At 44.1% G+C, this 23,403-nt stretch overlaps 2 protein-coding genes across 4 annotated transcripts; both read left to right on the forward strand.

Annotated features, from left to right (window-relative positions):
* Window positions 1-109: 109 nt before the first annotated feature.
* Window positions 110-19,211, forward strand: TBC1D9B (TBC1 domain family member 9B). Of its 2 annotated transcripts, XM_004944952.5 has the most exons (22): window positions 110-286; window positions 2,123-2,233; window positions 3,414-3,532; window positions 4,588-4,816; window positions 5,432-5,690; window positions 6,248-6,455; window positions 6,581-6,793; window positions 7,306-7,467; window positions 8,042-8,192; window positions 8,579-8,793; window positions 9,506-9,623; window positions 10,019-10,304; window positions 10,997-11,126; window positions 11,955-12,053; window positions 12,542-12,610; window positions 13,303-13,543; window positions 13,930-13,995; window positions 14,150-14,221; window positions 14,635-14,685; window positions 15,485-15,532; window positions 15,925-16,031; window positions 16,823-19,211. In XM_004944952.5, exons 1-22 carry the CDS (start codon window positions 169-171, stop codon window positions 17,513-17,515), a joined length of 3,765 nt encoding a protein of 1,254 aa, XP_004945009.3. In that variant the 5' UTR covers window positions 110-168; the 3' UTR covers window positions 17,516-19,211. The 2 variants fall into 2 exon arrangements, with proteins under 2 accessions (XP_004945009.3, XP_414602.5); XM_414602.8 differs by lacking the exon at window positions 14,635-14,685.
* Window positions 19,212-19,622: 411 nt separating this feature from the next.
* Window positions 19,623-22,987, forward strand: MRNIP (MRN complex interacting protein). 2 transcript variants are annotated; one of them, XM_004944955.5, is made up of 8 exons: window positions 19,623-19,713; window positions 19,781-19,840; window positions 20,018-20,115; window positions 20,916-20,985; window positions 21,290-21,426; window positions 21,692-21,779; window positions 22,293-22,541; window positions 22,653-22,987. In XM_004944955.5, exons 1-8 carry the CDS (start codon window positions 19,654-19,656, stop codon window positions 22,857-22,859), a joined length of 969 nt encoding a protein of 322 aa, XP_004945012.2. In that variant the 5' UTR covers window positions 19,623-19,653; the 3' UTR covers window positions 22,860-22,987. The 2 variants fall into 2 exon arrangements, with proteins under 2 accessions (XP_004945012.2, XP_414603.3); XM_414603.8 differs by having other exon boundaries at window positions 22,293-22,987.
* The last annotated feature ends 416 nt before the right edge of the window (window positions 22,988-23,403 follow it).

The following is a 23,403-nucleotide window of genomic DNA, read 5'->3' on the forward strand; positions in this document are numbered from 1 at the left end:
CGGCAGCACAGCGCCGCCCCGCTGCCATGAGGGGGCCGGGCCGCCAGGGGGCGCTGTTGTCGCCGTGACCCTGCGGCACGGCACGGCCCGGCCCGGCCGCTTCCCCTGCGCCGCCCTCCGCTCTGCGGCTCGGGCCGAGCCGCTGGGGCGGCCCCGGGGCCCGCCGCGATGTGGCTGGGGCCCGAGGAGGTGCTGCTGGCCGGCGCGCTGTGGGTGACGGAGCGGGCCAACCCCTTCTTCCTGCTCCAGCGCCGGCGGGGACACGGCAAAGGGGGCGGCCTGACGGGTGAGCCTTGGCGGGGATGAGGCTGCGGGAGCGCGGCCGGCCCGTTCCCAGGCGCGGAGCGGAGCGGCCCGGGGCGCTGACGGGCGGTCCCGGCGGAGCGCGGCGGGCTGTGGGGCTGCAGGCCCCGCCGAGCGGCGGTGCCGGGCTCCGGCCTGTCCGCGCCCCGCGCCTTCCAGCCGGGCGGCCTCCGCGCCGGGGCCGGCAGCGCTGCGGGGGGAAGCGCGGTGCGGGCGGCTCGGATCACGGAGCGGTTTGATTTCCGTCTCTCCCTCCCCGCAGAGATGCACCAGTAGGTGGGTGCTGGAATTGCCCAGGCTTTATGACAGGGAGGAGCGAGCCCTGCTGCCGCTGGGAAGCAGCCGGAGCTTTCCGCTCGGCTCGGGCTGCTGCGGAGCCCCTCCGTGCCGACGGCCGCCTCTCCCTCAGCGCAGCACGGCCTGGGGAGGGGCTCAGCCCGGCTCACAGCGGGGGGCGTCGCGCTGTGCTCGGGTTCACAAGCCTGGCTTCGTATGTCAGCGTGTGGCACATCACTGTTATAGGAAGTACGCAAAAGGAGCCCTTAATCCTTCTACCTACAACCACGCAGAATAAGCCTGAGATCCAAAACTGAGATCCTACCGAGCTGGATGCGTCCGTATTTGTTTTAAGGATTACCCAACTCCACGTGGACGTTTCCTGGCCGAGCTTGCTGTGTGGGGTGCCTCTCTTCAAGCACTTCCCTCATCTGCTCCTTGTATTTGGGTACCCGGGAGAGACGGAGGGGAGGAGGAAGCCTATTGCACAGCCACGGAGCGGTGTGGGTGGGGCAGAGTGCTCAGGTGTTCCCCAGGCACAGTGGGATGGCGGGGAGCAGCCGGGGCTCCTCAGTAGCAGCGGAGCAGCTGTGCTCCCTTTCCAGGTTCTAAAGCTACATGTTAAATCATGATGGTGTTGCAAAATCAATTTACGCTGAAGGTGCTCATAGTACATTGTCTAGGATAGCAAAGTATCCTCTTAAACGTTTGATCTAACTAATAAACAGGCGATTGAAATAAATGCTTACAAATGCTAGCGGTGGTCAGCATTTTGTTCTGAGAGTGCCTGCTTTTGTTTAGCGTGATGTGAGAAGTCACCAAGTGTGGGTTCTCCTCCTGCTCTCTTTGTTGAACTGAAGTACCGGCAGGAGTGTCACAGCTTCTCCAGAACTGGTTGAGTCCCTTTTGGTTGCGTTATCTTCCATACCGTATGTAGAGGCAGTGCTGAAAGATAACAGCATTGACAGCTCTTGTATTTAGCTTGATCTCTTAAAATCACTGGAAGTAACAGAAGCACGGCAATCCCAGGGACTTCACGTTCTTCTTGCAGTCATTTGGATACAGTGATGAAAGTCCTTAAGAGATGTATGGAGTGTTGTCCGCGTTGGGGACAAAGCTCTGTTCTATGAAATATTTTTCAATGTTAATCTGAAGACATCCCACTTTAACTGCCTCTCTAACATCTCCAGATGCCATGGAGAAAAATACATTTGCTTCTATTATGGAACTCTCCTAGGAAGGCAGGGGATCATAATGAGCTGTAGTGGCCGTTTAATTGCCATCTAAATGTCAGCCATTAACAGTGGGATTGCCTGTAGGTGGTTCAGAGGTAATTTCCTTGCAGTGACTGGATTTATGTCTTGATTTTCTTGACCAAGTACCAGTGCTGATTCTTGTTTATTATGTAATGATAATGCACAGGCTGCATAATAGTACTGGGTTTTTTGTTTGTTTTATTGTAGTAACAGTGCTGAATTTTTGCCTAACTCGATTCTTTGCTTTGATACTACATTACTTTAATTCCTGTATCCCTGCTTTCCAGGTCTTCTTGTGGGAACATTAGACGTAGTTTTGGATTCCAGTGCCAGAGTTGCCCCGTACCGTATCCTGCACCAGACCCAGGACTCTCAGGTGTATTGGGCAGTGGCATGTGGTACGTACTGACAGCCATTTCGTATTGTCCAAGGTCGGTTATGCTTTAAAAACAATGTCAACTGGCTTGAATAGACATCAAGTAAACTTACAGAAGCAATATATATATGTATTTGTTGTTTAATCCATTGACCTGCACACAGAAGCCCAAATTCATAGCCTTGCAGTCCTTTGAGACTTCAGGTCCTGGAGTTATTTTTGCTTATGAAACCACATGTTAGCTGAGGTTGTGTTTTGTGGTTAGGTATTCAACTACAAATAGACAAAGACTGTTTCTTTGCTGAAGCTGCCACTTTAAAAGTCAGGTAGAGCCATAGCTGTAGGGAACTGTTTGTGTTTCCTGCTGTTTGCTTCATTCCATCATTGACCTCGTTGAGGGGCTTAATGTTCTTGCAGAGAATTTGAGTGGTGGGCGACTTGCTGTTAACGCTTTTAGATATCCCACTGCTTTCGTTTGAAACTTCAGAAGATGAACCTGCTGGAATTTAGCAGGCTGCATTTTTGTCTGTCTGTAAAGTAATAGCCATTGACAGAGATGAGGAAATCTTTTAGTAAACGCAAATCTCTGAAACAGTAAAGGGAATGAAACATGCTAATGAAAGCAAATTTTCACAGCAGAGTTCCTTAAATCGCTGATTACACATTGAAACTTATCCTTTGTGAAGCTTGAGGGCTGTATGGTTAAATGCAGCTAATGTTTGATACAGGTTTCACCGAGGCTTTGTTTTTTAAGAAAGCAAAGAACACAGCATCTGACACTGGCATACTTGGGTTGCTTTTTTTGTTCTGTGTGTTCTGTGCTGACAATTGCCCATGCAAAGTGCAGCTCCTTTCTAGGTATAAAAGGTTAGATTGTTCTGAAATTTCAAGTTTCTTCTGCAAGTTTATTAGTTTTCTTTTAGTATATCAGGAATTAAAGAAGTGCTTCTCGTCTGGAGCATAGGAATGCTTTATTCTGGGGGGAATGGAATGATGTCTTGGTGTGCTTATTATCCTCAATGACAATGGAGAGGTTTCGTTAGAAACATAATGTTGGTGTGTATAAAATATCCTTGGTGTGTAGACAATGGGCATGTTTCACATCTGATCACTGGTTGGTATTTATTAGTTTCCTGCTGTAAGCTTGGAGAAAAACAGGAGCTTATTCTCATGGTTTCTTCTTTGTTCTTACCTTCAATTAGGATCATCTCGTAAGGAGATCACGAAGCACTGGGAATGGCTGGAGAATAACTTACTGCAGACTCTGTCCATCTTTGATAATGAAGAAGATATCACCACCTTTGTCAAGGGCAAGATACATGTAAGGAGCATGTTTCCCTGAAGGACTTCAGAAACTGATAAAGAATGGGGAGGTGGTACTGAGGATTGGTTTTACTCTTGGGATGGGGGTAGCAAGAGCTCCATTGCAGAGCTTCTCTCTGCTCCCTCTTCAGACATACACACATTTGGAATTATCATGAAATGCATACAGTGTTATCAGAATGACTTTATGGCCATAACACCACACAAGCATTGTTGGAGGGGCGGAGTGGAGGAGGTTAGGAGCAGTAGATCTCAAGGTACAGCCTGCTTAGGATGGTAACTGAAATCCAGTGTCTCATGACAATCCTTGCAAGTTATGCCTTTGGCACGAGGGTTAAACTGAGGCTGATCTATCAGCAAATCTGGGGGAGAGAATTCTAGTCTGCAAGCAATGTGCTCACACTCCCGTGATGGTGTAGCTGTAAAGGAACTGCACCCTAACTTTGATTTCATATTCAGCCAGGTGTCTCTGCTTGTTGTGCAGATAATACATTTCAGATTCCCAGCCTGTATATTTTCCAGAGTAGAAACTCACACATGCAGGTTTTTTATTGAACAGCAGCAATTTGAGGCTCTTCCAGTACTCCTATCAGATTCTCTGTATTTGCTGTGTGTCTCTGTGAGAGAGATTGTGGTCATTTGTGCTTCCTTCTGGCCAGTCAGGCTCTGACTGCCTGCAGAGTTCTACCCTTCCTGGCAGATGATCTTCCTGTTGAGGAAGCATGCTCACAAGTGAAAATAGACTTCAGTTCTGCTGCGGGGCATTCTAAGTGTTACCTGACCAGCTGTGAGAAATTCAGTCAGATGTTAAACATGAATGTTAGCTGCATGTGTTCAGAAGTAAATCAGCTTATAGGCTCCCAGCAGACTATCTGCTCATTCTACATGTCTTTACTGTTACTCTGACTTGATGGGAGAAATGATAACTGCTGTGTCACATTTCTTCTTTCCGTCTTCTGGATGGCTGCCATCACCTTTTAGTGTATATTATATCTGTCAGCAGGCATTCCCTTTCATTTCTCATCTCTGTGCCTCTCCTCCCATGTCCTTTAGGGAATTATAGCTGAGGAAAACAAGAACCAGCAGCCTCAGAGTGAAGAGGATCCAGGAAAATTCAAAGAGGCTGAACTGAAGATGCGGAAGCAGTTTGGGATGCCAGAGGTGGAGAAGTTGGTCAATTACTATTCTTGCAGCTACTGGAAGGGACGTGTACCCAGGCAGGGCTGGCTGTACCTCACTGTCAATCACCTCTGTTTCTATTCCTTTCTGCTGGGCAAAGAGGGTGAGTTGTAAACTTGTCTTTTTCCACAATTTCCCATGATCTTTTTGATTTGGTTGATCTTTTATGTGGCTTTTTTTCTTTTTACAAACATTTTGAGCTCTGGCTCAACATGTAGATGAGTCCTTTCTCTCATAGGCACTTAGTGAAGTTTAAACTGAATGCCTGAGTCATTTTTCAACACATGCCTTATGTTCTAAGGTTGCTCACCTGGGCTTTTACTTCCACTGAATTAAAGAACCAAGCAATATTTTGACTTTGGTGAGTTTTGCTTGGAACCACCACCTACTATTTACAGAGCTTGATCTCCAGAATCCAGAGTTAACTTGCTGGAAAGAAAGAATGAAAGCATTAGTAATTGTAATTGAAAGCATTTATTGCATGGAGGAGAGTCCTTTTGGAACTGCATTATTTCTAGTCGTTCCCAAAGGTTACTTCCAAGTATTTTTGGAGAAATCAATAAAAGCATGAAGAAAGGAATTGCCTGTGTGTAAGGGGAGAAAAATACCACTCATTAAGAGCACATTTGCTGTTTGAGCTTCATTTTTTGAACTTCATTCATTTTTTTTTAATTGCCTCAAATAGTAATGATAGCTGTTTGTGACTTTTTTCCCCCAGTGACACTGGTGATTCAGTGGGTGGATGTAACCCAGCTAGAAAAAAATGCTACACTGCTGTTCCCTGAGTGCATTAAAGTGAGGACAAGGGACAGTGAGCTTTATTTTTCCATGTTTCTTAACATCAATGAGACCTTCAAGTTGATGGAGCAGCTGGCTAACATCGCTATGCGGCAGCTACTGGATAACGAGAGCTTCCTACAGGACAAGTCCCTCCCAAAGCCCAGGAAGCCTCTGAAGAACATCTCTGCACTGAAAAGGTGTGTGTTTTCAGCAAGGAGAAGACAGAGAAACAGGAATTGTAGTAATAAATCTGCATTACTACATAGCTTCAAGGTGCCCCTGGATTCTTCTCACACTAGGGGCCGCATCACTTATTTCAGTCATTAGCCCTCTAATGACCTAATGTTGTTTTTCCATTCCAAGTTGATACTTAATTCGCATAAGCCCTCCTATCTTTCTCATGAATGAAGATACAGACAAGGGGTTCTAGGAAGGGATTTTCAACTAGAAACTACTGAAAATCCCGTTCTTTACAGTTTCAGAATCCAGTGTAACATTTAAGTTTCTCAGATTTCTGTTCCAAGATACGCTTGCATATTTAATCTTGTATTGCAGGACATACGTTGTCAGTGAAGCGTGTTTGAAGGCTGAAAGAGGAGTCAGATAGGAGCTGGCATCTCAGTTAGAGAAGTGAAGAGTAAGAATTAAAGCACAGGCTGGAATTTGTGATTGGAATGAACACTTACATTGGTGTTGGAGTATTTTTTTTCAAGTAAGAAAAAAGCTCTGAGGACTGCTCTTTACTTTTCCCCAGAGACCTTGATGCTCGAGCCAAAAATGAATGCTACCGTGCCACTTTCCGGCTGCCCAAGGATGAGTGCCTGGATGGACACACAGACTGCACGTTGTGGACACCATTCAACAAGATGCACATTCCTGGTCAGATGTTTGTTTCCAACAATTACATCTGCTTTGCCAGCAAGGCTGAGGAGGCCTGTCATCTCATCATTCCTCTCAGGGAGGTGGGGATTAGCTGTAATTAAGACTACAGGCTTATCTTATCTTTCATATGCTTCTAGTTGTTGTAGTACTTGGCAGATAATGGAGAATCTGCTAGATTGAAATGGCCCTTGTCTTTGTCTTCTAGGTGACAATAGTTGAGAAGGCAGACAGCTCCAGTGTCTTGCCCAGCCCTCTGTCCATCAGCACTAAAAGTAAAATGACCTTCTTCTTTGCCAATCTAAAGGACCGAGATTTCTTGGTGCAGAGAATCTCTGACTTCTTGCAGAGAACACCATCCAAGAAACCAATCAGCAGCGAGAGGGAATGGAAGTGGAATTTGGGTGATCCTGGATGTGAGGTACTCAGGATGTAGCTGGGAGGAGCATTTGTCCATCTTTCAAAGTAATCCTCCTTACAGTGTGTTACAGTGCTCCTAGCAGCAAATCATTTCTCTTTATTGTGCCATGAGCAGAGGAGGAAGGCTGCCTCAGCTCAAATGCTTTGTTGTTCATTTTTCAATTGCTTTGCTGTTTTGCTCTTGAGGTTAATTTACATAATGAGATCACTGCTTAGGTTTACCTACTGTCTCGAGCAGACTGAACGGTATTGAATCATTTTCCCATAGGCTCACTGCTATTAATAGCATAAGTTGTCTTGAAATTGAGTGAGAGGTTGGAATACTGGCATAGTTCTTGATGGATGTTTAAGAAATGTTCTGGAAAAACCAGAACAGTTGCCACCTCTTCTCTATCAGCTCTGTCTCCAGCCTGGCAGATAAGCCATGTATGGCCAGCTTTACAACTGTAGAAATGCATTTTGGTGGTGGTGTTTTGTTTTTTTTAAATCCCAGTAAGTGTTTTTATTTTCCAGGAAGTTCCAGAGTTGCCTTCCAGCAGCCCTCTTGCAGTTAGCCCCACTTCTGCTCTCAACAATCGACCTGTCAACTTCTGTGCTGGTGAAGTGCCAACAGCATCCCAGGGACTGCTCAAACTTTTCAGAAGAAATTCTGAGGAGCTTTTGGGACCCAAAGGGGTAAATGATATTTTAATTTAAAGCAATTAACTGTAAATAATTTGTAGTAGGTAGCAGATTTCCTGTCTTGCTCTGAGACTCTTTAAGTGCATTTCTTCCCTAGCTTCTGTCACCTCTGCAGTATCACTGTCACCATGATAGTGCTGCGTAGATGTAACCTGACCATCAGCTTACTGTATCAGTATAGAGATACATGAGTAGAAGCTGAGCAATTTGTCTTATTGTGCTTCTGGGATGCAGTTGTTATCTGTGAAGAACATTTCTTCATATCAAAGTAGCAGAGAATATCTGATATCTGTGCTTCCTGGGCAGTCATCTTAGACCGTGGTTCTGCTTGCATTTGTGTAAATGTAATGCCACTGCACAGCCCGTGTTACCATTGTAAAGACTTCAAGCAGATTCAGAACAGCATAGATTAGCATGCAGCCTTTTTATCCAGCAGGAAGAATAAAACCTTTAAATGTCACAAGGCATTTATTTTGTGAAGCGTAGGTCTGAGTACCCAGCAATCACCTGTCCTACAAGCATGAAAATGCTTTGATCTCCTAAAATGGCCATATTTGTTCCTGTGAAGGCAAAGGAGAAGATGAAGGAAGAGTCTTGGAACATTCATTTCTTTGAATATGGGAGAGGGATGTGTATGTATCGCACTACCAAGACCAGGGAGCTGGTGCAGAAAGGAATCCCAGAGAATCTTCGTGGAGAACTGTGGCTCCTTTTCTCAGGTAGGAAGTTGTGCAGGATGCTTTGGCAGCTTGCAGAAACAAACTTTTTGCATGTCTCAGAGGAAAAGGTATAAATCACAGCTCAATTCAGAAGAAATAAATCGCAAGCTAACTCCACTTGAATTATACTTTGTGATGTTATTGGACAAAAATGCAGTGATTGCATTCCTGACATGACTTCATGAGTATAGTAGCTCTTTCACTGCCTTTGTGTGGATTTCGGTGTTGGGACCTACACTCCAATGGGTTTATTGCTATACTTTTGTATCTGTTTGTAGTTATTGAGTTGGTGTAATGCTTCCCAGCTGCCTCTTCTTTGAAGCTGTGGGCATAAAGTCTCTATTTTAAAGCTCAAGAAGTGAAGCAGTGTTTGTTTGTCATTGCAGGGGCTTGGAATGAGATGGTCACTCATCCTGGTTACTATGCAGATCTTGTGGAAAAGTCAATGGGAAAGTACAATCTTGCTACAGAAGAAATTGAGAGAGATCTGCACCGTTCTATGCCAGAACATCCTGCCTTCCAGAATGAGCTGGGAATTGCTGCTCTCCGGAGAGTCTTAACAGCTTATGCATTCAGGAATCCAACAATTGGATACTGTCAGGTAAGAAAGAATCCTTAGACTCCTTAGCCCTACATGGTGACCATGACTGTACTGGAGCTTTTCAGCAATTCTTTGTTCAATTTTATGCTTTTCCTTCATGCTGTCCATTTGGAAATAAGCGGTGATGTTGTAAGGATCTCTTATGTACATAGACTTTGCACGTTTCTGTCAGGTGTAGTGACAAATTCTTTTAGCAGTTTTCCTGCTAGAGCTTTCCTAGTTTGAGAAAAGCATCTCCTGGTTTTCCCTGAAATGAACAAATAAATGAAGTAAATGATGAGGCATGTATCGCAGTATATCACAAATGAAACTGGTTGCTGGTTAGTGAAACAACTTGGTAGAAATCAATTTCGTATTGTGTATTGCTCTGCAGTTAGAGGTTCTTATTACATCGCTCTGTTATAACCAAAGCTTTTTCTGCAAACTGTGAAAATCACATTTATCACATCAATTAACAAAAGTGCCTGACAAAGAGTCGTTATATTATCTGCTGCCTCACAAACAGAGGAACTGAAACAGGAAGATAAATTGGCTCAAGGTCACCTGGTGACTCAGATACCAGTAAAAGCTGGAAATAGATCTGACTCTCAGTCCCATGAGACTGCTCTGCTGGAATCATGCTTTCTAAGTTCAGCTGATCTGTAATGACAGAGTTTTCACAAATATCTTCACATTTCTCTCTCTCTGCATATTTAATGCTGCTGGAACATAGGCGATGAACATTGTTACATCAGTGCTGCTGTTATACTGCAATGAGGAAGAGGCTTTCTGGCTCCTAGTGGCTTTATGTGAACGGATGTTGCCAGATTACTACAATACAAGAGTAGTGGGTGAGTCTTTGTCAATTTCATGCTGGAGCTTGGATTTTCAGCTACAGTTCCATCGGCATCTCAGCAATATTTTGTTTCTTCAGAATTATTTAAATGTGCATTTTAAAGATAATGAATGACAAGCTTCTTCCCTTTTAAGTTGTGTATGATGGAAGCATGGGAGGAGATACTGTACGCTACCACCGAACAAAGGAGGTGGAGTCAGGAATAATCTCCATCTGTGTATGTGGTGCTTATTGAGAATAGGGTAACAAATATAATCATTTCTGCTTACTTTAAGAAGCTGAAATTAAAGTAAACTCACACTGTTTTGCTTAGTAATTAATTAGCTCAGTTATAGTACCATGAGACCCAACAGATTTGAGTCCTGCCATTGTTGTTGTTTCTTTTCCCAGGCGCATTGGTGGACCAGGGCATCTTTGAAGAACTTACACGAGAGTATCTTCCACAGCTGTCGGAAAAGATGCAGGAGCTGGGAGTGATTTCCACCATATCCCTTTCTTGGTTTCTCACACTCTTCCTCAGTGTCATGCCCTTTGAAAGTGCTGTTGTCATTGTTGACTGTTTTTTCTATGAGGGCATCAAGTTTATCTTGCAGGTGTCATTGGCCATTCTTGATGCCAACGTAGAGAAGCTGCTGCAGTGCTGTGATGAAGGTGAAGCAATGACTATTCTGGGCAGGTACTATTCTTCTTATTTATAAATGAATGGTGATAGTACCCCTTTTAGTCATCATTCCTTTCTGTCTGATAAGAGGGACTCTTTTGTCGTTCCCCTGAATTCCATTACATAGCAGGTCACAGATACCAGACTAGGATGAAACGTGAGCACTAGAGAGGATTGCTGTTGATTTCTGCGGCAGCTGAAACAAATTTTTGGCTCAAGTATGGAGGAATCCAGAGTTGCTTGCTTTGTGGCATACTGCATTCCTGTTTCTCAGTTTGAATTTGAACTCCATGAGATTACTTACTCAAAATACACAGAAGAATTCTAATCCATTATTAAGAACAAGTCCTGGCAGGAATAGCCTTCTAGTAACATAAAACCTTACCAAGCAGATATTTCCCAATTATAATAAATAAAATATTTTCTTGTTTCGCATGTGAATCTGTCGTATGTTCTGCAAGATCTTCAGGGTACCTCTGGGAGCTTTTAGAAAGAATAGATATCCCAAAAGTAGAATGAAAATCACCTCTACGTGGGAGATGCTGAGGATAGTGTTATAGGTTTGCTGGGATTTTTTTTTTCTACTTGCTTAGATGAATAATACAAAGAAGGAAGGAATTAGGTGTTTAGGATATTACTGTTTTTCCTTCCTTGACATTAATCCAGGAGTCTTGCATCTGTTCTGTGTTGTTTTTCTTTCTCCACAGGTATTTGGACAACGTAGTTAACAGGCAGAGTGTCTCACCTCCTATTCCACACCTGCATGCCTTATTGACGAGTGGGGATGACCCACCGCTTGAAATTGACATCTTTGACCTCATCAAAACATCCTATGAGGTCAGGTTCTGGCTTAGTTTTTACCCAACTGATTTTCTCTCCTAATAATCCCACTTTATATTGATGCAGATGGAATTTGAACTGCATTATTGGCTTGAGGTGCTCAAGGATTGCAGGCTTAAGCCATTCATTCTCCTGTTTTGTATAAGTAGAGTCTAACTCTTTCAGCTATTGTGAATTCTAGAGAGTCTCTCCAGCATCACTAGAGACTGGTGATAATCATGAGGTATGCTGCAGAAATGTGGAAGTATCCCAATTTGTACACACAGCAGTTGTGTGCTGTAGTTCATGCTCTAGTGATGGGAAGGTGACCTAAGAGTGGTACCCATGCTGTTGAAATACCTCAGCATAGTGGACATGCACCTCAAATCTGCCACCTCTGTTCTTTGTTTCTCTTTTAAAAGACTATCACCAGATTCATTTTACTTGGATGACATAATCAGCCAAGTAAAGCTTATTAACTGTGCTGTTTCTAGCTGAATCACGTATGAGTCCTACAGGAAAATGGGGCTGGAAGGAATGACAAGCTGTCTAGCTTCTCTTTGCCACTCTACAGGATCTGTGGTTGTGTCCTGATAGATGCCTTTCCGGCTGTTCTTTAGAAGTCTCTGATGATGGATTTCTCATGAATTCTAAATGACTTCTTTTTGGGGGCAGGGGTTAATAGAAAGATTTTTTTTTTTCACCTTCTCGATGGTGGTAGAAGTATTCTAGGGTTTTTAGATTGTCTTTGAGGTGACAGTACACTTTGTAAAAAACATGTGATTGAACAGGCGTAATTCATTCTTCAGGATGTGATGCTGACCCAGGCTGCTTCTTTTCTCATAGAAATTTAGCAATTTGAAGGTAGATGACATTGAACAAATGCGTTTTAAGCAAAGGCTGAAGGTGATCCAGTCTCTGGAGGATACAGCCAAGAAGAGTGTGGTATGTGATTCCCAGATTAAATGAGCTACAAAATGGCATTTAGAAAGTATGCTAGCATGTTTGGGAGTTTTACAGAAGGGTTCATGCCTAAAAAGGAGTGTGCACATCTACTGCAACTATCTCCCATGTCCCAGGTGGAGAATTTCATCCATTTCTTTCACTGTTGTTCTGTGCATCTGAATCTGAAGATGAAAACAAAAGGAAGGGGCAGCACAGTGTTCTGTGGGCTGCAGAAACAGGAAATTACAACAGTAGTTTTTTACTAACTGCTCAAATGTCAGCAGTTTCTGCTTGACTAGAAGCTGCCTTCCTGACCTGTAATCCATAGCAGTGGGGAGTATTGGAGCAGCTATGTTTTCTCTCCTCTCCTTTGTTATATCTTCTGGGAAATCTTTTCTTAGCTTCTAAGTCCACAGATTTTTCAGTGAGTCATGTTTAATTTGTGTAGCTTTGAAAGAAATTGCTCACTTTGTTTTCCCCCTAACTAGGTCCGGGCTGTGTCTAGTGACATTGGTTTCTCTATTGAAGAACTAGAAGAGCTATATGTGGTGTTCAAGGTAAGAAGCAAATATGGGATTCTGTTATATGTGGTGCCAGTGAGATTGGCTCTATTACTGAGCGATATCTTTTTGGTAAAGATGGTCAGACCTCATTCACAGTGCTTGAATTACACTCATTCAGAGGGAGGGTTCAGACTCAATGGAAAGAAATGACACGTAGTACTTAGAACACGGAGCTAGGATTGACTTGTACCTCAGTTTTTATTTTCAAGTTTGCCGGGAACTTGCTCTGTAATTCTAACACAACTACTTAAGTGCCTTGCCTTTGTTTGTCATTGGAAGTGTTGTTAAATACACCCAAGTGCATTTCCTAAAGTCACTCAAGCTCAATCACACTATGCTTACTTGCATGCAAGCTCAATTGCATGATGCTGTAGACTCAGGGAGGCCTGGTTCTAAAATCTGCATGTTCTCCTTGCATAAAGCCTGAGTTTCATTTTACTCAAACAAAAAACTTTTTTTTTTTGTATTTTTCATTTGTTCTTTGTTTTTTAGTGAAATCTGTGTCTCTTCCTCTGTTTCGTACTCGTTTGTAGTGAAGTAATGCTCATAATAATGGGCAAGATAAACAGAGTGTCCTGAAATGTCCCTTCTCACTTGGTGCTGTTTTTGAGCTATATGAAAGACTCCACTCCCACGGATTGTTATAGTATAACATAACCTGACTTATCAATACTTTCCCTCCGAAGGCAAAGTACCTGATGAGCTGCTACTGGGGAAATAATCGTGCTGCAGCTGCCCGCCGAGATCAGAGCCTGCCCTACCTGGAGCAGTATCGCATAGACATGGAGCAGTTCAAAGAGCTCTTCATCACTTTGACCCCCTGGTCCTGTGGTGCACATACTCCTGTGCTAGCAGGGCGCTTGTTCCGGCTTCTGGATGAGAACAGGGATTCTCTCATTAACTTCAAGGAGTTTGTGACAGGGATGAGTAAGTGGTATTTCTGGAGATGATGTATTACAAAAAATGTTTCTATCATCTTCCAAGCAGAATACTGAAAGGAGATGCTGATGATTGAACTATTATGAAGGGAGGGTGGCAGCCCTACAGGATTTCGTTGTTCAGGCAGAACTAAAGATGCATTTTTGCTGCTAGACAGTCTCTCATTTTGGGACACAGTAGGTGGTAAACCTACAAGATGAAACTTTGCTGTGGGTTCCTTTGTGGCTTCTACAGAGGGCTTTGTACAGTTTAGCAATTCCTCATTGCATGGCAACTTATTTTGTTTTGAGATTGTGTGTAGAGAATGATTCTTAATCCTAAATGCTGTTTTTCTTATCCTTCTGTTTTTGTGTTGTTTTTTTTTCCACTTGCAGGTGGGATGTACCATGGTGACCTCACTGAAAAGCTCAAAGTACTTTACAAACTGCATCTGCCTCCTGGTGAGTGATTGCTTCCATAAGCTACTACTAGTGAGCATGGTGTGTTCTGACACGCAACTGAAAAGAGATGCCTTATAAGTTTTGCTAACAAAATGAGTAATACTATTGTTCAGTTACCGTAGAGATCTTAACATTTCTTTCTCTGTAAGCACAGCTCTGAATCCAGAGGAGACGGAGTCTGCTTTGGAGGCCACAAGTTATTTCACAGAGGATGTTACAACAGAAGGTAATGCAATGCTTGCTCTCCTTACCTCTCAGTTTAGACAGGAATCCCGGCACAAATCTGTGTGCTGTGATTGGTTATTTTTGTAAGGCATGGTCTCATGGTGGCAGTGTTAAGGTTACCAATGTGTTTGAGTTGGCTATCATTATTGCATGATGGGAAAGAAGTTTTGAGCTCAAACTGCTCAGCACCCATGTCATGCAGGACACAGCACGCTCTGAAGCACAACCATATGCTGCTGAAGAAGAGCAGTGTGCTTTTGCCAGTTCCTGTCTTTCACCTCAACTTGGGTTTTTCATGCAAGTCTCATTGTCTCTCTTCTTGTTTTTGTTTCCTTCTCTGTCTGTCTCTGTGTGGCCTTTTCTTCTGTTTTATCTGGGATATTTTCTCCTCAACCCCTCTTACTGCTGCTCCAGTATCTCCTTTTGTCTCAGAGCTGGATTTCTGCCTGCACTGTGAGTCTCAAGGTCAGTCCTTGAATTATGTGGACATACTGAGCATGGTTATAAGGCTGATACTATCTACCAGCACCAACATGCTATTTTAAATACTTAAATTGATGCTTCTCCTCTCTTGTGGCAGTTCAACTATGTTTTTATTATTGTGTTTCAACCTTAGTCAAAATAGGAACTGTCAAATAGGAAATCAAAGTGCATTTTTTGCTTAATGTTTACAAAAATACAGAAATGCTAAAATGAAAAAAAAAAAGAGTAATTGCACTGTTTGATGCTAGGTGGCCATCTGAACACCAAGCTAAGACAAGACTTCCTATTTAGTGTAGCAACAATATAGGGAAGCAGAAGTGAAATCCATAAAGTTAGACTCTGCACATCACTCTCAAAATGTCAGCTCAGTCAATGAGTAATTGCCAGTACAGATAATAGTCACTTATCCTATATGCTCAGTAGCGTTGTTTTTTTCCATTCAATGTCTTGCTTTGAACTTGCTGTGAACTTCTTTGTCTTTAAGCCATGGCATTACATAGCTGTATTTCATGTTTGTTCCACCATTTCTTTTAGAGTTCCACCCTCTACCTCAGCTCTTCACCATTTTTTTGGTGTGGCTTCTCTTTCTCCCGTTTATCCCATCACCTTTTGCTTCTGTCCTGCTCTGTTCACTCCTCCAACCACGAAGTGGGAGTGTGAGATATATTAAACCTATTTGTCCATAATTGTAATTTGGACACGAGTTGCCTTATGTTCTTCATGTGCTGTGTTCCTGAAAGTCAGATATTAATGACTGTTTTTATAATTTCCTTGTTTTTAGAAACCCAAGAAGAGAAAGGAAGGAGAAATGACAGTGGTCAAGAAAAAGGTAATTTCATCATAAATAGACCACGTCCCAGTCTCGCCTCTTTAATATTAGCAAATTCATTATCCTTTGTTGTATCAAGGAGACCTTTCAAAGTGTCCCTCGTGGACACTGGTAAATATACCAAGGTCATAACATTTGAAAATGATATTTGGTGAGTTACTGACTAATGAAATTCATTTATTAGAAGTCAAGCTAATTCAGGAGTGTTAAAATTTTTGCTCTACTGAACTTTATCAGATATACGAGCAGCAAACAATGCAGCCTCCAGCCATCCAAATGCTAGATGCTTTCCTGAACTGTCAATGATAACCTACTTCTAATGTGATCTTTGCTGCCATGGTGCTCACATGAAGTCCGAAACTTTAACCACCAGACTTGGTCATGTTTTGCAGAGGAGAAAGGTACCAGCCCACAGGACTATAGATACTACCTAAGAATGTGGGCCAAGGAAAAAGAGTCCAAGAAGGAAACTATTAAAGATCTCCCCAAAATGAGCCAGGTAAGAAGTGAATCTAAAGGTTTCCAGTTAGATGACTAACAGCTTGTTGAAGAACTGTGAGCGTCATTTTGCTAGTGTGCTGAGTCCATGCAGTAGGTTGCCCTGCTGTTCTGCTGTAGTGAGCTTTAGAAGCTCCTAATTCTACATGCTTGTGTTGAATTCTTCAGTGGACTTGCAGCTGGCTGTCAAACTGCTTTGTTTCCTCTCGTCAAATGTATTTGATTCTATGCTTCTCAGATCATCTTTTCCTGTAAGACCTGCAATCTTTGTTTTCCCTCCAGAGCAGTGTGTTTGAAGTATGCCATCAGTCATAGAAGCTTGCTTGGCTTTTTCATTCTGTTTTTTGCATTGCCTCAACTTGAGGCTGCTTGGTGGAGAGCAAAGAATGTGGTTACAGGAAAGAGAGTCTTATGACTAGTGTGATATTTTCTTTCTCTTAATTTCCTTTATGGGTGCCTTTTATACCACTGTTGAAATATGTAGAAGCTGGCTACAGAAGAGTAGCAGGGCAGAAGTAAAACCTCAGGTTTTCTCAGGAGTGAATGTTAGCATTCTACCCACCTATTAGCAAAAGTACTGTCACTATTAAGTTCCTAGTTATGTCTCAATTTAGCTTCTACAGCAGAGAGTGGAGTTTGCCTAATTTGAGATTGTTCTGAATCAGTAAAATAAGTTGCCACTTCATGGAGAGGAAAATAAAGTAGGAGTCAGTCAACATGGAACCTGTTGTTTCATCTACTGCTGTCAATTTTTGCAGCCTTAAATATGATTTTGATCTTTGTCTTTGAAAGGAGCAATTCATAGAGTTATGCAAGACCCTTTACAACATGTTCAGTGAGGACCCAGTAGAGCAAGAGCTGTACCATGCTATTGCCACTGTCGCCAGCCTCCTCCTGCGAATTGGGGAGGTTGGAAAAAAGTTCTCCAACAGACCCATAAGGAAGTCTGAGGACTGCAAAACAAACAGTAGCCAAGATCCTGTGAGTGAAGAGGAGTCACCTACGTCTGAACAGAGTCAGAACTCAACAGTGGAGCAGCAACCCCGAGCTGACTGCGAGGACAAAACCTGCAGAGATGTTCAGCCTGAAAAAACTGAGCAGGAGAACCAAACTCTAGGAGATGGTTCAGGGGAAGGACAAGGCTCTCCTTTACAGCTGCTATCAGATGATGAAACCAAAGATGATATGTCCATGTCTTCCTACTCCATGGTCAGCACAGGCTCCTTGCAGTGTGAAGACATTGCAGATGACACGGTTCTAGTTGGCTGTGAAGGTGGTAGTTCAGCTGCCAGGTACGGCAGTACCATTGATACTGACTGGTCCATTTCCTTTGAGCAGATCTTGGCCTCCATGCTGACCGAGACAGCTCTTGTAAACTACTTTGAGAAAAAAGTCAACATTCTCCAAAAGATCAAAGATCAGAAGAAGGTAGAGAGGCAGTTCAGTTCATCCAGCGACTATGAGCTTTCTTCTGTGTCAGGGTGAACTCAAAGCAGTCACTGTCTTTGGGAAATAAAACAGGGAGATAATGTGGCAGATGGCAGGATGGTTTGGTATTTTGTGTTCAGGGTTGTTTTTTTGTTTATTCAGAGACCATTAACTACACAATTACAGTAGATTCCATTTGGTAAGGGGCATCAGACAGTGACTGTTCTGTGTAGGTGCTTTTTTTGCTCCTGAGGTTGACAGAATTAGATTTACATTCTCAAGAGCCATTAGAACCTAATAGCCCCTGACATACAGAATTACCACCATAAATTATGCATGTCTGACTTCTGCTATCTTTTATTTTAATGAAGTTTTATTTCAGACAGTAACTGCTCCTTGCCTGCCCTTGTTTGCTGTAGATTCCTGGGTAATTTGCACAGCAGATGCAGCCTGGTGTGAAACCGTGTTCATCTCTGGCTGCCGATCTGAGAACTCACCCAGTGTTCTCAAGTGCTATAGGACCCTGACCTATAAATAGTCTCGTAAGTTCTTCAGTGCTGTTCTGTGACTCAGCAGCTACAATGCAGATGTGTGCCACTGCTCCCAGCACCCTAAGATCTAAACACAGACATTTCTCAGATCTGCAGGTTTCTTTCAGATGAGATTTGCTGTTTTCATAACACAAACACTTTTCTCCATCACTCAGGAGACATTTTTCAGACAAACCTGGTTTTCTAGCTTTTGCAGTTGTTTCTAGTTTCTCTCGGAAGCCACAAGCTCCTTGACTTCAGTGCAGCAGTAATATTAGGCCAGTCAATGGCTTATGATGGTTATAAGAAGGGAGCGTGCTCCTGAACAGTGAATCAGCCTCAGCATTACAGAATAGTGGCACACTGCTCTGCTGGAGTTTCCCTCTTGGTACAGAATCCATTTATTTCCTCGCTAATTCTCTATTTTTGCTAACTAGTGATGGGTCCAATTTTAATAAGACCCCTAAGAACGCTCTGCTCAGTCAGCCCTTGTCGGGTCAGGAAGATGTGTGAGAGTGCTGTGCCACCTGCAGCTTCTCAGTGTGACCTTTCTGAACATCTCTTGTATGCAGCGTCCAGCCACGGACGTGCTCTTAGTACTGTGCATCAGAAGGTATTTACACAAAACAAGGGAGAATTCAAAGCACTGTGCTGCTCTGCCATCAGTCCGTTATGAGAAACCTGAGCAGAGTAGATCTCATTCCAGTTAAAGAGATGAAATAACTGGGACAGCGAGTGACTGCTCAGTGAGAAGAGACTAAGAGTCAGCCTTCTGGTGGCAGAGCATCTGCTCCACGACAAATGAATGCTGTTTGAACAGATAAACTCATCTCAGTGCACAGGCATCTGCCTCACAGGGCCGGAGGGGATGCTGGTGCTCAGCGGGAACGGATCTGGTGCTGAAGGCAAGGAGTGCTGCAGGATCGGGCTGGCATTTGGCACTAAGGGAGGGGAAGGACCCTGCGGTTGGATGTTCCCATTAACACTACTCGGTGTGCTCCTCCGTGTGAATTCCTTTGCAGCATTATGTATTCACAGCTGGTACATATTCCTTGGTTTTTTTTTCTGCCTCCTCTGCCTCGTAGCTGGAGAGCGGCCATTAGTTAAACTGCTTTTACTAATTATTCAGTAATTTATTGTCCTTTTTTTAAAGTACAGCTACTACATGTGATTTTACACTGTCTGTCTGTCTGTCATGTACTCAATAAATGAACCAGAACCACCGGGCTGCCTTTTATTTCTCTGAGCTCAGCAACGATTGCGTGTCCTGTGGCCACAGCAGGTAGCGGCAAGTGCTAGAGTGGTGTGACTTTATTGTTTCTTATTTTTCTTATTTGTTATTAATTATTATTATTTATTATAGTATTTTTATTATTATTACATACGCTTAGTTACCCTTATCTGTAAGCATACACCTTATTAATAAGCAGAGCAATGCAAACTTCTGTTCGGTGGCATGCAGTCAGTCTTCGCTTGTGAAGACAGCTCGGACCAAGCTGAGGGCTTTGGAAGGCGGGACGCTGAGCAGCGCGGCGCCATCACTGCGGCGCACAGCAGCGGGGCGGGGCATAGCGGCTGGGGGCGGGGTTTAGGAGGCGGAGCGGGGGATTGGCTGGGAGTGGAGTCACGTGAGCGGAAGGCGCGAGTTGCCATGGCGAGGGCGGGATGGCGGCGTCTTGTTGGGTGCTGAGGTGCTGCTCGTGCCGCCGCTTCCAGGCGCAGCAGGTGGGGTGCGGGCCGATGGGCCGGGAGCGCGCTGCGGGCCGCAGCTGACCCCCTCTGCCCCTTCTAGGCCAAGCGGAGCGGGAAGTGGAGCTGCAGCGTGTGCGGGCAGCGGCAGGCCCTGCAGAAGGTGAGGGGCCGGAAGGGCCGGGCAGCCTATGGTGGGAGGGGGGGGAGCCGAGTGGTGGCAGGGCGGGGGGCGCTGTGCGCTGGGCAGCCCGGCGTGGCGATTGGTTTGCGCTGAGGGGCGGCCTCACGTTGTGCCGTTTCCCTCTGGGCTCTCCCCGCGTTTGTGTTACTTCTGCAGGTTTACGGGCAGGGCTCAGGCCGGGACTGCAGGCTGCACGTCCAGAAGCTGAACTTGCTGCAGGGTGAGGCGGAGGAGGCCGCTGCCCGCACGGCTCGGTAGGAGCTCGTAGGGCTGTTGGGCTGCTCCAGGCGCTGCTACCCCATCTGAGCGCGGTTCTGCCCTGTGGTAGAGCCCAAATGTGTGCCATTCGTGTTACCTCTCGGTTACACGCTGCTGGATTTAGTGTCCTGGCATGCTGCTTTGAGCGAGGGCTTCTTTCAGATAAGATTATGGGTCATTATTATGTTAGTTAGGCCTTTATCTGTTAAAATATGTGGAACAGAATTTCAATTTGTTTGGATAATCCCTTTTATTGACAGAAGTGCATTAGTGCAAAAGTTTGGGTGTAATTCCTCCTGGGCTGGAAAATCTGAGTAAGGCTTTCCTGTTTATTTCACCCCAGAGTCTGTTTATTAATTGCCTAATTGTGAACTGGGCTTGAACTGGTAGAGCTTCCTCTGCACTCGGGGTTATTTTCAGAGATGAGTCAGAGGCAGTTAGATAACTTCATTGTGTAATGTAGTGCTTCAGGGTTCAGTATGGGGAGGAAAACTCAGTGTTTGTTCCCCTTATTAAAAAAAAAAAGTTGGTATTCCCAAAACATTATGAAATAAATTCCCTGTTTCCTTGCTTACTTAGGGCATAATCAGTGGTTTTAAGCTCTCACCCCAAAAGACACACTGTTCTATCCCTAATTGCAATCAATTAAAAATTGTCAGTTCATGGTTAGTGGCTTTAGATCAGGCTCATTACTCTATTTGTATAGGAGGAAAGCATACTAACCTTCAATACAGTATAAACAGACTACCTTATTTGCACACTGGATGAGGAACTCCAGCTTAAACATCTGTTTTAGGTACATAGAAGAATGTGAAAACGACAACAGAAGTGCAGCAGTCCTCCGTGAGAACAATTTGGTACAGCAGGTAAGATTCCTACAAAGCTGGAGTAAATACCTGTGCGTGCTGACCCAGGCAATCTAAGTGAAACCAGTGGTCCCTTTATATTAATAAGACAGCTGAGATGATAGTGTATATACAAGCTCCAGGAGAGGGGCAGAATGTGATACATACAGAAACTCTCTGCACTACCCGGGTACTGAACCTGGGAACAAGATAGAGGAACATGCACTAAGCTGACTTGTCGCTGGAGGCATTCAGCACAAATGTGACAATGCCAGAATTGAGAACCTTGTATTTTGCTGTTTTCAGTAATTTTCTGATGTTGCAGGGGGGAAGGACAGAAGTCAGTCGCTGGAGTAAGTATCTGGACAAGGGCAGTGAAGATCAAGAAGAGGGGGAAGAGGAAGGAAGTACAGAAAGGCAACAGTTCTGTTCCCAGAGGAAGAATGCTGTGGAAGAGCGAAGGTACAGTGATATGGGCTGGCATTTCGGATGACAACAGAAGGAACTTTTTTTTTGTAATTCCTACCTTTAAGTGATGACCATTTGTTAAAGGGATGTGGGAGGAATTTTATCATCGTAGCTGAACAAAATACGGGCTGCAATGAACAGCGTGGCTTGACTTCTATTGCTAGGAGTTTGCTTTTTATGAGCATTTATGGTGACTTGTTTGTGATAAAAATGACAGTGGAGTTAATCAGACACCTTTCTGTATGGTTCTTTTGATCAGGAAAAAGCAGAAGAGCTTCCTCTACAGTGATGTTCAGGAAAACTCAGAGGAAGATGGCGCTTTCCAGCTAGCCAACCAAGCCAAAAAGGTTAGAACCTCTTGAGTATTTTTAGCTGTAGAAGAGTAAAACAAAACCGTGTTTTCCTGGCTTCTTTTATGTCATTGTAACTTTGAAGTTTTACAAATCTTCCGCTGCTCTTCTATTTGAATGAATGGGGAGGAGCAGCAAATTGTATTGTGAGTTTCTCTCTGAAGGGTTTTAGTCAGGTATAACCAAATGCCATCTGGTGTAAGGTAAAAGTGGTTGAGCCACATTCCTCCATCAGTGCAACTGTTGTCAGTTCTGTTTTTCTATTGTTGAGTAGCAGCACCTTGCATAAGACACAGCTGTTGGGGTTACTGTGATTCTTTGCGCTGCTAATTAAATTGGCTTGAGTCTTCACAGCCCAGGGTTCATAGATGCACTCAGAGCATCAGCCTCGGCTCTGCTTCAGATTGCTGGTGAAAACTTAAGTGTATCTGAAGGACAGGAGTGCTCTCTCTTTGCCTGTTTCTTGGTACACATGCTGCATTTACAACCAACCTCTTTTTCTTGTTACAGCATAAGAAATGTTCAACAGCAGTGCCTGATGAAGATGATGAAGATGCTGTTTCTGCAGACAGTGTAGTGCTGACTGTCTTTGAGTCCATAGTGCCACAGCAGAACAACCAACCCCCAGCTGCATGTACCAAACCCTCCAAGTGGGAGAAGTATCTCTCCTATTCTAACAACTGTAGTGAAAATGCTGTTTTGGCCACCTTGTCACCACAGGATGGCAGTGGAAGGTTAGGACCACACAGCACCACTGCAGTAAGTATGGCCACTACACATTTGGAGCAGGCTCGAAGTGCTCTACCTCTAGCTACAGATTTTGAATGTAAGAAGTGCATTGCTAGCACTGAGCACCTTGCCTTAAAACAGCCTGGCAGCATGCTGCCCAGCATCAGTTGCTCGGGTGAGAAGGATGCATTGGCCAAAGAACCTCAAAGTCAGGTGCTATGGGCTGGAGCTGGTGACTTCAATAGTGGTAGCAGACCTCCTGCACCCACCCATGTGAGGCCCAAGCCTCACACTACTTCCTGTGAACGCCTCTTCTGCACAGGTGATGACTTTGATGATGATTTCTGAGAAACTTAGGTATCTTCACCATTGCTTTTCTGTCTGTTGTGTATTTGGCTTGTATACCGAGTACTGAAGCAAGATTTTGAAGTGAAGGTGGCTTTAAGAGCACTATTAAAGAAGTTGTTTAAAGGCTATCTAGCTGCATCCTGTTGGAAAAGACTGATCCAAGAAGCAAGTGCGAGGTTTGCACAGCGTTGTCTAGCTAGCGTATTAGAAGTAAGAATGGAAGTAGGTCAGCTGGGAGGGAGCAGAGATGCCTCCAAGGCTTTAAGGCTATCTGACCAGTACAATTAAGTTCTGTGATTAATCCCCCCCTATAAACTGCAACTCTTTTCCCTTGTTCTAGCTCTTTGTTTACATCACCCATAGCAACTCTTTCTTTCAAAGCTACCATGCAGGCTTCAGAGCCAAGCATTTAATTTCTCTTCACAAATGAATAGCCCAAGTTATGTGCGAGAAACAGACCGCCACAGTACTCTTACCCTGGGAGCCACCTGACATGGCAATCATGTGCTCTTGGCCTGGACCTTCTCCTATCTTATGATCAAGT

The sequence above is a fragment of the Gallus gallus genome, chromosome 13 (genome assembly GCF_016699485.2).
Source record: "Gallus gallus isolate bGalGal1 chromosome 13, bGalGal1.mat.broiler.GRCg7b, whole genome shotgun sequence".
Classification (NCBI taxonomy): Eukaryota; Metazoa; Chordata; class Aves; order Galliformes; family Phasianidae; genus Gallus; species Gallus gallus.